The following is a 14446-nucleotide window of genomic DNA, read 5'->3' on the forward strand; positions in this document are numbered from 1 at the left end:
AGGCAGAAGTGGGGCAATAATGAGGCAACTGACAGCACCAGAACAATGGCTGACAAGTCAGGTTCACCTGAAAAGTCAAGAGCCAGATGAGACTCCTTAACCCGCCTTGGAAAATCCTGCTGAAGGCCCACTTCAGAAGCCTGGAAAATGTCAACACACTAGAGTACAACATTCGCCAATCTAAGAAATTTGGAGTGAGAGACCCAACATGCTGGTACTGGCACCTATTTGGTCCCTACCAGTGATTCCTCACAACCACATACATCTCTCTTAAAATACCACAGGGTTTAAAATGGAGCAGTGGAATTAGAATGCAAGACCATCTTGGCCATAAGAATATGAACCACACTCTCCACAGTCACAGGGGAATACGGCTTGAAGGATCTATTGCTGAGTCATTAAGGCATACGATACTTGTCCAGATATGGTGCCAGTACCTCCTTCAGATATTAAATGCATAGGTTTTTTCAAATTTTCTTTGTTCTTTTTTGGACCAATCTACATACTTCTTGTATTTCCTTCCTCCTTCTCTGGTACGGTTGACAATGACAGTTAAATATTTTTGAGTTTTTCCATTGAGATAGAGATGGACAATCCCTTGAGCTAAGGCCAGATACTTTTTGTGCTCAGTAAAAGTCCCAGTGTTTCTACTTTATTTTAGTAAAAGTTTTGTTCCTGAAACTCTCCCATTATTTGCAAACTTCAACATCCAGTTGCTCTCTTCTATGCAAAAGAGATAATGTAAGTGGAAGTCTTTTGGAAGAATCAGTCTCATTGTCCATTAATCTTTTTCAGTGGACATCAATAAATAATGAAACTACCTAGAATAATCAGTACAAGTCACTACAATAAGTTCTCGTCAGCTCAGAACACAGTAAATATTGAAAAAAGACAAAATATTTACTGTTCTATCATAAAAAAACACTGAAATAGCCAACTAATGGAGAGATATTGGTGACTGCTTACTTCACCATACAAAAAGAGAGAACTGAACATGAAGCAAATTAGCCCCCACTATATGTAGGCTGCCAAAGTGTGAAAAGTTAACTACATGTTTCCAAAGCATATACAAATGATCTACAGCTCTGGTTTAAAGACGTATGCTCGCCTGAAGTTTATTCTATTTAGCGTTTGAATGGTCCTTTAAGTCCAAAAACAAAGGAAGATGTTTTTACTACTTGGTCATAACTCGCATTCCTGGGTTACAAACTGGAAATCAAGCTAAAGAGAAAAACTACCAACCAGCAAATGCATGATTCAGCACAGCCAGACTCTGTGGCACACATGGGTGTTGCCCTGACACAGAGCCAGGAGAAAAGGGTTTAATTAGTAACCCCTGGCATTGGAGGAGAGAGGCAGTTGAAGAAGAGTTGGAGGACTGAAGGGGAATGGCCTGCTCACCTCTCCAGGGGTGGGTGGTGTTATGCACATTTCCCAAGTGGATCCCAGGAAACTCTCTCTTTTATTGCAGGGGACAAACAGCACTGTTTTCAGGAAATGCCCCTTGTGGCAGTGAGGGGGCATCCTCCATTGTCAGATCATTGCAGTTCCATCCCTGGTACTTTGCAGAGTACATGTTGGGGACAGAACTTCCAAAATCACAAAAAATCTTGAAGCACCTCTGATGGTTGTTTGAATGATGGCCCCTTCCCGTTGACCCTCACACTGTGGAAGAGGAACTAATGGGAACTGACAGACTGGGATGGGGCTTATTATTAACAGATAGCAGGGGCAAAAACAGTCATGTACTGAAAGAAAGGAAAAGAAAGCTTGAGATGCAACAAATATTTATTTGTGTCACCTCCCACATTCCAAAGCCATGCATTAGGTGAACTGGACACACTAAATTGGCCACAGGTGTGAATGTGTGTGGGGAGCTGGTATGGCAGAACAACTAGGGCAGGGAACATCATCTGGTGGTATAAACACTGGGTCTACACAATGGTCACGTTGATGTGAGACACAGACCCTTATGTGCAAAAATGAGAACAGGGGATGATGGATGGCTAGACAGATAGACAAGCAGCAGCTGGAAGTGCATCTTTATGATTCTGTTCAAAATAGGGAAAAAGTGGCCCATGTAAGGAAAGAAACTTAGGCTTCAGGGAAATTTTCAGGAAATACACCATCAGCCACAGAGTAGCAGTGTGGCAAAAGCTAGCTGCAAGGCCTTAATGGTAATTAGAAGTTATGTACCTACCATAACGTTCCATGTTAGTTGTCTTCTTCTCGCCTTCTTTCTTGCTGGATGGGTTCGGAGCCGATCCTCGGCTCTGACTCGGCCACTCTAAAAGCTCGAGAGCTAGTTCCACCGGCTCGAGGCTCCCCTATATCCCATAATGCTAGACGGTAACTCCTCAGATCTCGTTTGCCGCTACAGTGATCGAGGTGCGTTCCTACTGGCTCAGGTTAGTTTTTGAAAAGAAACTAGTTATTTCTCAGCTTTTTTCCCCTTTTTAAGTTAGTTTTTCTAAATAGTTTTATACAGCGAGTAGTTCCATCCCATTCCCAGTAATTTTCCCCCCTTTTCCAAAACTCACTAGAAAATTTCCCTTGGGCCTTAGGCCCAGTCCCTCCCTTCCTAGTAGTGTGACTGTGTTTATAGGGATTTATTTGTCTAAATTACTTCTAAACTACTACTAACTTAATTTAATTTAGTTTAAATTATTTTCTAATAAGTGTAATCGGTGTGTGTGTGTGTGTGTGTGTGTGTGTGTGTGTGTGTGTGTGTGTGTGTGTGTTTGTGTGGTTACACTTCTCTTCTTAGACATGTCTAAGGACTCAAAGGTCTCAGGCTTTAAGAAGTGTGACTCGTGCTGTCAGAAGATGTCTCTGACAGACGGTCACACTTCTTGTGTGTACTGCCTGGGACCTTTGCACCTGCAGGACTCATGTGCTGTTTGCCATGGCTTCAGCCCTAGAGTCCTGCAAGAGCGAAAAAATAAACTTATATTAAGGGGCTTATTGAAGCCTGAGGGTCCCTCGACTCAATCCTCGGGGAAACCCTCTAAGCCTTCCAGACCTTCGGCTCTGGTCTCTGAGCCGTCTTCTGGGGGACCTAAGGCTATTCGAACATTGGCTCCGGCCGGAGCCGATGAATCTCGAACACTTGCCCCTACTATTTCCTCGAGGAAGACATAACTGAGTCGGCTCCGATCAAGTTGTCGGAGCCCCCTTTTGAGCTTTTAGAATGGCCGAGTCAGAGCCGAGGATCGGCTCCGAACCCATCCAGCAAGAATGAAGGCAAGATAGACAACTTAACATTGCGAATGTGTAAGCTGGAAGAGAGGCACTGCCCTCTGAGGTATAAATAAAGTAAACTGAAAATGGTGATTCTTTTTGGTATGAGTAGTGTTTCTTCAAAGGAACAGCATCTCAAAGAATGGAGTGAATGATAGTACAGCAAATGTATTCAGGCATTCACTGTAAATTCAAGGAAAGCTGAGTGACTACTGCAAAAGCTATTTATAGAGAATGGTCTGACAGAAAAGGAGGAATGAAATAACGAAGAAATAGTATTCTAAATGTTATCAGGACAAAATAACTGGAACATACGGTCTTGGTATTTACTTAGTGATGCCACTTTGAAAATTGAAAGAGGATGTGGTAGCAGCTGGACAAGGCAGATTATCAGTAACTGATGCCAGTGGATGGTCAGTCTTGAAGAATGTGCCACCTCATGGACAAGAACAGGACTCAAGAAGACAGAGATCACTTACCGCAGCCAGCTTGTCAAACCTAGCAAACAGTTCATTGAGGGTCATGACGAGTTCCTGTGCGGTACATTGGGAGGCCAAACTTGTGAAGCCTTCAATGTCTGCAAAAAGGATGCTGTAAGACAAAAATAAAGGCATGTTAGGTCTCGAGATGTGTACACATGCATGTGCACACACATATACATATACATATAGACCCCTCACCCCTGCAGTGATGTAATGAGCAATATAGTATGAAGATGCAAAAAAATAAAAAGACAGATTGCTAAGTCACAGATAGTCACACTGTTAAACAATAACACCGCAGTATTCAGGTGAAACTGAAAATACTATTTGTCACAAGAAAAGAACCACTGTAGAAACAGTAAACTACTCCAGGATTATTGTATAACACCACTCCTAACAATGGTAAAAACTACTTTGCCTCCTGCTTTAATCCATCCAGAGAGATATTACATTACTTAGAGACTACTTTGCCCTTACTGCATAAATGCACACAAATGTGTCAGACTTGCACAAAGCAGGGAAATTCAGAGCAACAGTAACACAGTAAACAGCAATGAATATTTATCTTGTAGACATTTTTTTCACTTGAAACAGTGTTAAACAATATTATCATCTCTTACATGAAATTCACGGCAGAGAAGTGGTTAGTGTTGCACTTTATTTTAAAGTGGTGTTGACAGCTTAAAGAAAACGATATGGGAGAAGTAAACAAGAAAGAACAGGATGTGACAAAGAGATCAGAATGACTAAATGTATTACTGGATAAAGGTTTCATGAAAGGACAGCATGTGGTATTCAGAGCTACAACAGCATTTCCAAAGTTTATTTATGTATTTATTTACATTATTAAAATGCTTATCAAGCTAAATGTGTAGGGATAAAAATGGAATAAATGTCTTGCAAAAGCCTAAAAAATCATCATGACAATGATAATAATGAGTTAAAAAGTAATAAAACTTAAAATTACCCATACCACATGTTTTGGAAAGCCCTTCTGAAATGAGTGGAACTTCAAGGTCCTCATAAAGGAGATCTCAGCACTGAACACCAAGATCAGGAAGGGTAGCTGATTCCAAAAGATAGGGGCAAGGTAACTGAAATTTATCCTGACATGATTTTCCATGTGGGCCCTTGCAACAGTTAGCAGTGCCTCACCTGATGATCCAAGGGGCTTCAGCAGGGACACATGGAACCAAATGCCTTTAGAGTTAAGAAAGACTGTTAAATAAGAAGGACAATATTATATACATACCTGACAGCAACACACAGCAAATACAGACTTGAACAGGGTTGTCACTGCTGTGCCTTGATCTAAAACCAGACTGACCTAGATCAAAAGCATCATGGGATCTTAAAAGGAATACATTTATTAATAAAACACTCTCTCAATACTCAACCTATAAAAGCAAGTTAAAGATCAAGTGGCAATTCTTCAGAAGATTCAGATCCATAGGAATTTTTTGAGAAAGAAAGTAACTAAGGCCTCTTTACAATGTAGTTGGGAAAGAAGTCCATCTCAAAGAGTACCAGACAATCCTGAGAATAAATGGTCTCACTGAAGCTAAAAATAACATTCAGCCCAGCTGGACTGAGAAAATACCCACAGAAGGCAAGAGCAAAGAAACCACATTCATGACCTCATCATAACTGGCACACCCCAAGAAAAATCTTGAGAGTCTCAATCAAACCCTTGCAATGCACTAAGGTAAAAGGAGAGCCTGATTTTGGCAAACTTATCTGCAACCATGTACATTGCCTCTTCACACTGAGGGCAGAGAGTACAAGAGACAGGCTTTGCTGAACAACTTGTTACCACTCGACAAAGCTCAACTGAATGATGATCTGACACAGCAGAAACTTCACAATCACCGCAGAAGTAAAATGTCTTCCAATACAAAATCTCTGCTGTGCAGACTAATGAGCAACCAGACTAACCTGGTCTTTGAGCAGACCCATCCTATGCCAACAGTATTTCAACCAGCATGCTGATATGGCTTCCAGCAAGCATTAAAACTGGGATGTGCATAAACTGGGACAAATGCATCCACAACACCAGCTACAGCTCCACAGGTGCAAGAAGCTCTGGATTCTCACCTCAGGAATGCCACAATCAAAGTTCTGAAGATCCTTCCAATGAACCAGCTCAATAGCAGCTGGTATAAAACGTGGTAGACCAAAGCTGAAATGAAGCAACTAATGGTCAGACTAAGAGACCAGCTCCACCCCACCCAAAGTCCCTGCCTCCTAACTTGACACAATTCATAACTTAGTCACTACATTCTCACAATGGACCTGATAACAAAGTGTTAGTTTTGCTTACTGACATGGCAAGCAAGTAGGTATGCCGATCCTCAAGATTTTGTTCAGATATGGTATATAATGGTGCAACAGTAGGCTAAGCCCTCTAAAACAAAACAAGAATTTGCCAGTGCTAAATGTTGGCATGCACTAAGAAGCTGCAAGGACACATGATGGGGAACAGAAAAAGAGAGCACCTGTAAAGTTGCAGAGTGTCCATTCTTCCATCTTGTTAACTCCCTGTCTCCATTCCTGTCTCCCTCTGTATTTATCTGCCTTATTCTCCCTCTTCACCAATATTACCTGAAAATCACATATAAAAGCTGACCCTAAAGTAACATTTAAGGAGTGAAGCAAAACTTAAGCTCATATCCTCACCAGCATTACATCTCTTCATAAGAGACCATCCTGTGAGTTCTTACTGCTGTGCAGTGTGTAATACACCACTCGGTCAGCATAGAACTTTTATTTCTCACCTTACACATTAAGAAATTAATCCACTTCTGAAAGGGAGGCGACTAAATAAGGAGGGTTACACATTATATTACCAAGGAAAACCAGTTAGCAATTTCAATGGCATGATGAAGGGTTACACATTATATTACCAAAGAATAGCAGTCAGCAATTTCAATGACACGATGGAGGGTTATACATTATATTACCAAAGAATACCAGTCAGCAATTTCCATGACATGATTCTTCAAGAGTTAACCTCACACTCAGAATTAAGAATGGCTGGAAAATGCACTAATGTGTGGGTATGTGTGTGTCACTATGACCCTAGCATGTTATAAATGAACTTATCAGCATCTACTATCCACAGGTACATCCAAATATACTGAAGTACCAAGTTCTGTAGTTATTCCGTTTTGCAATAATTTGTGATAATGTAAAGCAGGATGGACCAAACATTAAGTAAGGCTTTATGGTACATTAAAGTATGATAATCAGGATACAGGCATGAAGAGCTGAGTGGCCTAGTGGGCTAATGCACTATACTGTAGCTGACAAATTACAATAAAACTACTACCTGTTAACTTGGGTTACTTTATTAATATTCTTGATTTTACAGTATGCCTGTAATGAAAGTAGAAGTGAATGCAGCACCTACCCACACAAAGACGTGTTTGTTGATTAGAGTTTTGTCAAAATGGAATTGGCTAGTGCTTTCTGCTGATATCCAGTTTTGTCAAAACTTTTCAATTTTAAAAAGCAAGACGGCTGAACAGTAGGAAGTTTCTTTTTACCCCCTGTGTTGTGTGACTTCAGTTAGTAAATTTAGAGATGTGGAAGCATGTTGGTGTCAAGCCTTACCCCACCTTCACCTTATTTTGATGAACTTAATTCTTCTAACTCCCAAAAAAGCAATTACTAGAAAATGGAAATCAAACCAACTGTACTAGAAGTAGTGAACACAGTGACAGGGATAAAACAACTGGAAGTGGGATTTTAGAAAAGGCTATGAATAAATTACATAGAAAAATGGGAATTGTGGGAATAAATACTTGCAGAATAATGTTTTGGAGGAGGAATGAGGTTTAAGGGAAGGCAGGAATTGAATGCACTATGTAATGTTTGACAGACAATACAAGATAAGTGATGTATAATGTTTTCAAATGAAAATATGTCAATGTGGTTTGTTTTCAGTTACATAAATGTGTGAGTGCCTATGTCATAAGTGATAATTCAATAAAGATGTATCTTGTTTAAAAAAAATTTGTCCAAGACCTCAGTCTCACTATCGTTCAGTGTAATAGTCTGACATGATGAGTTTCCTTCCCCTGTGTGCCTCTTTGTTACCCAGTCTTTGTAGAGGCACTAGTGCCTGTGGTACACTATAGAATTTATTGGGTTTTTTTAGGTGCAGGGAATTGAGAATCTGTCTGTAGGAATGCTGCTACAAAAACATCTTTAACATTCAGAATAATGGATATACCCTTTGGGCTAAAATTCGTCCAAGCCTAAGATGACAGTGTCGATATCTGATGTATGACATCTCCCTTTTTCCCATTTCTTTAATATCAATAGTGTTGAACATGCTGTGGCAGTAACTACACTGGTATAACTAACAGTTCAGGCTGCCTTGCCTCATTCAAGCTGTTAATACTTGAAAGGCAGACCACGCACAGCACTTTTGTAGCTTAGTCAAGGTAATTAATTTGCAGCATTCAGTGCCATCATTAACCATATTAAGTGCGAGAAAGTCACTTCAGCTGAAAAAGAAATGCAAAAAAAATCTGCTTGTCAGATGAAAAGATATTTTCACATTTCATTTTCTTTAACCTATGAGCTCCAGGCAATCATGACCCAGCTGCAAGTATGCATTAACAAGCTAAAATGCTCTGTCAATCTTGTAAGCATATCTGCAATGCAAAGGATACTATCTTTTGAAGAAGAAGCTGAAATGGAGTCCCTTTGTCTGACTCATACCAAAGAGAAGATGCCATTTGGGACAAATAGGCTAAATCATCCTCCTCTAGATTCTATGGCTTGTAAAAAGTGTCCTTCCTCTTACACTGCTCAGACAGAGAGGGTAATGGGGCACGGTCTACTGTCACTTGCCACAGCTGAAGACTTCTTTAAGTATTATAAATCTTGGACAAAGAAGAGTAGGAATCTGTTGCCTGTGAAGGGAGTACCTTGGTAAACCTGGTTTGTTCAAGGAAGTGTGCTCTTCATGGTGGTGGAGAAAATATATATTTTAAGTCCAGTAATTCAGTACCCTCTAATCTTCTTGTCCATCTCTCTCATGCACTTGAGTAGCCTTTGAGTGAGTAATAAGTCCTTTCACTAAAGACTGCAATGAAGTCTGTGGTCAGAGGTCCACTATTTTAAGAAACAGTGACTACAACATAACTTCTTCCTGGTACTTTGCCTGGGAGGACATGCTAAGAGCTACCCACATGTCTGTATCCAAAGTAGCCACTAGTCAACTTGGTAAAAATCAAACATCCCTTTGAGGAACAGGAAAGCCAACTCAACAGTTGAGGCAATTGTCTTCTCCCAAACTTCTTACTTTTTGATCCTACCCCCCCGTGACCATGTTATGTTGATGTTACTTTTTGTAAGTCTTGGAGGGGATCTCTCCTGACGAAGCAGATGAGTTTTCAGATATCTGTAGTATGATACCTAATTTGTTACTGCACCAGTCACACTTGAATTGTGGCTTCTCTACTTGTATAGGTTTTCCTAGTTAACTCTGTACGGCTCTGGCAATCCACTGACAGGTGGGACTTTCCTAAATAAAAAAGGTACTCAGGGAGTGGTAATCTTTATATGGGATAAAATGTCTGCATTTGTCATGGGTCTTATACCACACAAGAGGCATACCCAAGGAACTGCAACAGTATACTAACCAAATCTTCACTGGTAAATGGACTACACAACTTCAGAACAGAAATCAAACAATAAGAATGTATTACAAAGGGGCACTTACCTATTGAAGATTCTCAACAAGAACAGTAGGGTCATAGGCTGGAATGAGTGAACCTAGACACAGACATTGAGATGTATATAGGGAACATGTGATATTATATAGTATCAACTGCTTATCGTGTTTATGTAGTCTCAGTCTTAATACAAGTAGCAACAGGTGTAGAGGTATAGGTGTGCAAGGGGATTTACTCCTTGCAAAAAAAGTTTATTTTGGTATTTGTCTATTTTGTATTTTTGAAACGTATGGCTTTTTGGTAAAGGGGAATTTGGTGTGCATGGTTGTTCTGTATATGGAGAGCTAACAAGAGTTTCACATGTGTTGTCAACTCAGTAACGGGACAGTAATTACAGGGAATCAATGCTGATTTCCTTGGCTAACTGTCCTAGATGCAGAAACTCAGACAATGTCCCTAACTGAAAAAGGATGTCAAAAGTGCTGGTGAAAAGGATGAAAACCTCTAAGTCTTATAACTAGAAGGCTTACAGCTAAGCCTGGAAGCCTGGAAATGAAAAGAAGTACTGTAATAATGAAAAAAAAACAGTGTTCCATCAATAACTTGTCAGGTACTCACTATGAGGATTCTGAAGACAAGTGTTCTGTGGATGCAGGGCTTGACTAGTCACTAAAGATCACATAGGTGGTTATGTAGGCATAGTCCTTATTAAACATGAAAGGAATATGGGAACATAGACCTAATGGCATAATGGTTAAGGTCTTCACCTCCCATACATAAACTACAAGGTTCGATCTTGACCTCTGGCCAATGCCTATATGGAGTTTGCATGTACACACTCTCTCTGATCTCTTGCAAACATTCCAAGTGTTTTCACCTCAAACTCACAAAAAAATGGAGTTGTGGGCATCAGCACAGATTCTAGATGGCTCCTGTAACATGAAGAGTTGTAGACACCAACCACTTTGAGCATCAACTGTAGTGAACAGTATCCTCCAGACAGGAGAACTTTTAGTTATGTACTCACCATAAAGTACAGTTTTGTACCTACCATAAATGTAGATGTTCAAGGATTCCATTGCTGCAGTCCTGACTATTGGGTATAGTCCGCGTCCCAGTCGGCCCGAATACCAGAGTATAAGGCTGACGTCGGTCAGGGCGCATTAGACTGACGTCAGTACGTCAGGGTACTAATGCGCATGACCGGCGTCATATCCTCAGTCTTTTCTTGCCCCAGATGTCAGAAGACCCAAAAGACAAGTCCCAAAACAACCTGTACCAAAAACATGTATAATATATACAACAATATATGTATATAAAAATATAAGCATGTAAACTCACCTACACAACCACCCCTAAACACAGAGGGGAAGGAGGGAGGGTAAATTGGACTGCAGCAATGGAATCCTCGAACATCTACATTTATGGTAGGTACAAAACTGTACTATGTTCTTCGTCTTCCATTGCTGCAGTCCTGACTATTGGGTAGAATCCCAAAGCAGAGGTAAGGGAGGCTGGCAAATTATAAAGTAGTAGGAGCTGACAACATGCCTTGTAAAACAGCTGTGGCAAAACCAGCCCTAGTCTTAGAGTATATAGGAAGGTGATAATGCCTAGAGAAAGTATGCACTGAACTCCAAGTAGCTGCTTCCAGAATATCCTTAGTTGCCACCCCCCTTAGAAATGCTGTTGAAGTGGCAGTAGCCCTAGTGGAATGAGGCCTAATCCCAGCTGGTATCTCCTTGCCATGATGGGAATAACAAAATGCAATGCAAAAGCCAATCCACCTAGAAATAGTTTGTTTTGACACAGACTTGCCCTGTGAACTCAAAGCAAAAGAAACAAGTAACTGCTGAGACTGCCTAAAATCCTTAGTCCTGCTCAAATAATAACGCAATTGCCTGTGTACATCTAAAGTGTGCAAAATCTTTTCCCCTTTATTTTGAGGATCTGCAAGAAACGTAGGCAAATGAATAGTTTGGTTTAAAGCCACACTAGAAACCACCTTAGGCATAAAGGAAGGATTAGTACGTAATGATACCCTGTCCTTATGGAAAATCAAAAAAGGCTCTACTGCCATAAGGGCCTGCAACTCAGACACCCGTCTTGCAGAAGTAATAGCCAACAGAAAAGCAGTCTTCCATGACAAATATTTCAATTCAGCAGTAGCTGCAGGCTCAAAAGGTTGTAGAGTAAGTTTTTCCAACACAAAATTGAGATCCCAAGCAGGAGTAGGAGCTCTACGTGGGGTCTTATATTCTTTGCCCCTCTAAGAAACTGCTTGAACAAAGGATGCGAAAACAAAGGTGGGTCACAATCATAGTGAGCTGAAATTGCTGCAGCATGAATCTTTATGGAAGAGAAGGACAATCCTTTGTCCAATAATTCAGTAAGATATTGAAGAGCCACACTCAAATTAGGCTCTGAAATCTCCAAATTCTTTGCTGTACTCCACAATAAAAATCTCTTCCATTTTCTGCGTACACTCTCCTTGTACTAGGCCTTCTAGCTTCCATAATCACATTTAAAACTTGTTGAGGAAGTTGAGACCTGCTGTGTTTCAACACAGAATATGCCAGGCTGTTAGATGAAGAGAGTGAAGCTTGACATTGAGCAGATGACCGTCCTTCTGAGATAACAGATGAGGAATCAGAGGTAAAGGCCATGGAGGCTTCTTTACCAGACTCCGTAGTAGTGGGTACCAGTGTTGCGAGGCCAATCTGGAGCTATCAAAATCATCCTTGGCCTGTCTTGCCTGACCTTTAATAGTACCTTTGGAAGAAGCGGTAGAGGTGGAAAGGCATACACATGAAGGTTTTTCCAACTGAAAGACAGAGCATCCACTTTCCAAGCTGTGTGATGAAACCCCTTTGTGCAATACTTTGGCAGCTGGTGGTTTAGTGGAGAAGCGAACAGATCTATGTCTGGAGTTCCCCATGACACTGTCAGTTTCTGAAATACATGAAGATCCAGTTTCCACTCGTGGGGATCCATGATTTGTCTGCTTAACACATCTGCTAAGGAGTTCTGTGCTCCTGGCAGAAACCTTGCCTGAAGAGTTAATTGCAAGCTTAGCGCAGTCTCCCATAAAATCATTGCTTGCCTGCATAGAGGATAAGAATGTGTTCCCCCTTGCTTGTTGATGTACCACATGACAGTTGTGTTGTCTGTTAGAATCAACACCTGCCCTGGAAGAAGTAACTCCTTGAAAGCCATTAATGCAAACTGGACTGCTAACATCTCCTTCATGTTGATATGTAGATGCTGTAGTCTGGCAGGCCACTTGTCCTGTATCCACTTTCCATTTAGATGAGCTCCCCAAGCAATGTCCGAGGCATCTGTCGTTAGAATCTGACTTGCCTCTGGCCGGGTCACAGAGAGTCCCTTGTTTAGGTGACATTCCTGAGCCCACCACAAAAATTCCTTTTGAATGCAAGGTATTATTTGAATGACAGTGTCCAAATCCTGGCAGTGCTGTGTCCATACATTTTTGAGATACCATTGTAGCTTCCTCATATGCAGTTTGGCATTGGGAAGCACCAGAATACAAGATGCCATGAACCCTAATGCTTGAAGGACTGTCCTTGCAGTCAGCACGGACTGATGAGATAGCTGATGGAAGTAAAGTGACAGACTCTTTTGTTTGTCCGGGGTTAAAAAGGCCATCTGGGCTGCTGTATTCAGTCTTACACCCAGAAAGCACATGTCTTGAGAGGGTACTAGACTGGACTTTATTTCGTTCACAGAATACCCTAGGCATCTTAGCACTGCTATAACATATTCCAGATGCTGTAGAAGGTCTTCCTTTTCTTGAGCCAGAATCAGGCAGTCGTCCAAGTAAGGATAGATTTGAATTCCTTGAAGCCGGAAGTAAGCTATCACTGGAGCCAGAACCTTTGTGAATACTCTGGGCGCAGTAGATAAGCCAAAGGGCAATGCAGAGAACTGATAATGAGAATTTCCAGCTCGAAACCGTAGATACTTTCTGCAACTTAGCCTTATAGGCACATGAAGGTAAGCTTCCTTGAGATCTAAAGTTACCATCCAGTGATCTTTGCCCAGCAGAGGTAAAAGCTGTCGTAACGTCAACATCTTGAACTTGGGAATGTCCAAAAACGTGTTGAGGAGAGATAAATCCAAAATTGGTCTCCACGTGTTCCCCTTCTTTGGTACAAGGAACAGGCGAGAATAAAATCCTAGGCCCTCTCTGACACAGGGACTGGCTGAATGGCCCCTATGTGAAGTAACTGTAAAACTTGCTTGTGAGCCTCTTTTCTTTGTAGAGGAGGAACGTCTGGCATGCCTTTGAAAGGGGCATTGTATGGAAATAAAATCTGTAACCGTGGTGAATGATATCCAACACCCATTTGTCTTGAGTAATTAAATCCCAATTTTCTTTGAAAAGAGACAGTCTTCCCCAAAGGAGCTGCCAGGCGTGAATCTGCTGGCAGCTGAAAACAGGTCATTGGGTCTGTTTACGAAAGGACTGACCCCTGCCCTCACCAGAAGTCTGAGCAGGTGAACTCCTGTTCTAGGCCTAAAAGAACTTTGAGCCCTGCCCCTACCACGTCTAGACCTACCCCTAGACTGAGAATCATAAGCAGGATATGTCCACCCCTTAGCAGGCCAATTTCTACTAAACTTTGGTGGCTGCACCTGCAAAAAATCTTTAACAGTTTGCATAGACTTAGCTTTGTCCTCCATTTTCTTTAAAACAGCTTCCACAGGCGAACCAAACAACACATCAGACTGTAAAGGAGCATCCAAAATCCTTGTCTTAACATGCTCAGCTAAATTCTGATCCTTCAACCAGGCATGCCTGCGAAGAACAGAGCTGGTAGCAGCCACCCTCGAGGAGGCCTGTACAGCATCAAAACCACATTGCAAAGAATGCTTACCCACTTGTTCAGACACATGAACCAAATCCAGCAACTCTTTACACTCAATACCTTCCGCCAAAGCATCCACCTTAGATTTCAATTGTGAAAGAAGGTAATTCTGATATTTTAACATGTGAAACTGACAATTCAAAGCTCT

General features: G+C 41.2%; 1 protein-coding gene across 1 annotated transcript in view; it reads right to left on the bottom strand.

Annotated features, from left to right (window-relative positions):
* ADCY6 (adenylate cyclase 6) overlaps window positions 1-14446 on the bottom strand; it is a 1739117-nt gene that overhangs the window by 384467 nt on the left and 1340204 nt on the right. The window contains exon 6 of the mRNA XM_044083802.1: window positions 3720-3831. Within this exon, the coding sequence (XP_043939737.1) occupies window positions 3720-3831 (112 nt within the window). The remainder of the gene's footprint in view (window positions 1-3719; window positions 3832-14446) is intronic.

The sequence above is a fragment of the Protopterus annectens genome, chromosome 9.part0, assembly GCF_019279795.1.
Source record: "Protopterus annectens isolate FY-2018-M chromosome 9.part0, PAN1.0, whole genome shotgun sequence".
Taxonomy (NCBI): Eukaryota; Metazoa; Chordata; order Ceratodontiformes; family Protopteridae; genus Protopterus; species Protopterus annectens.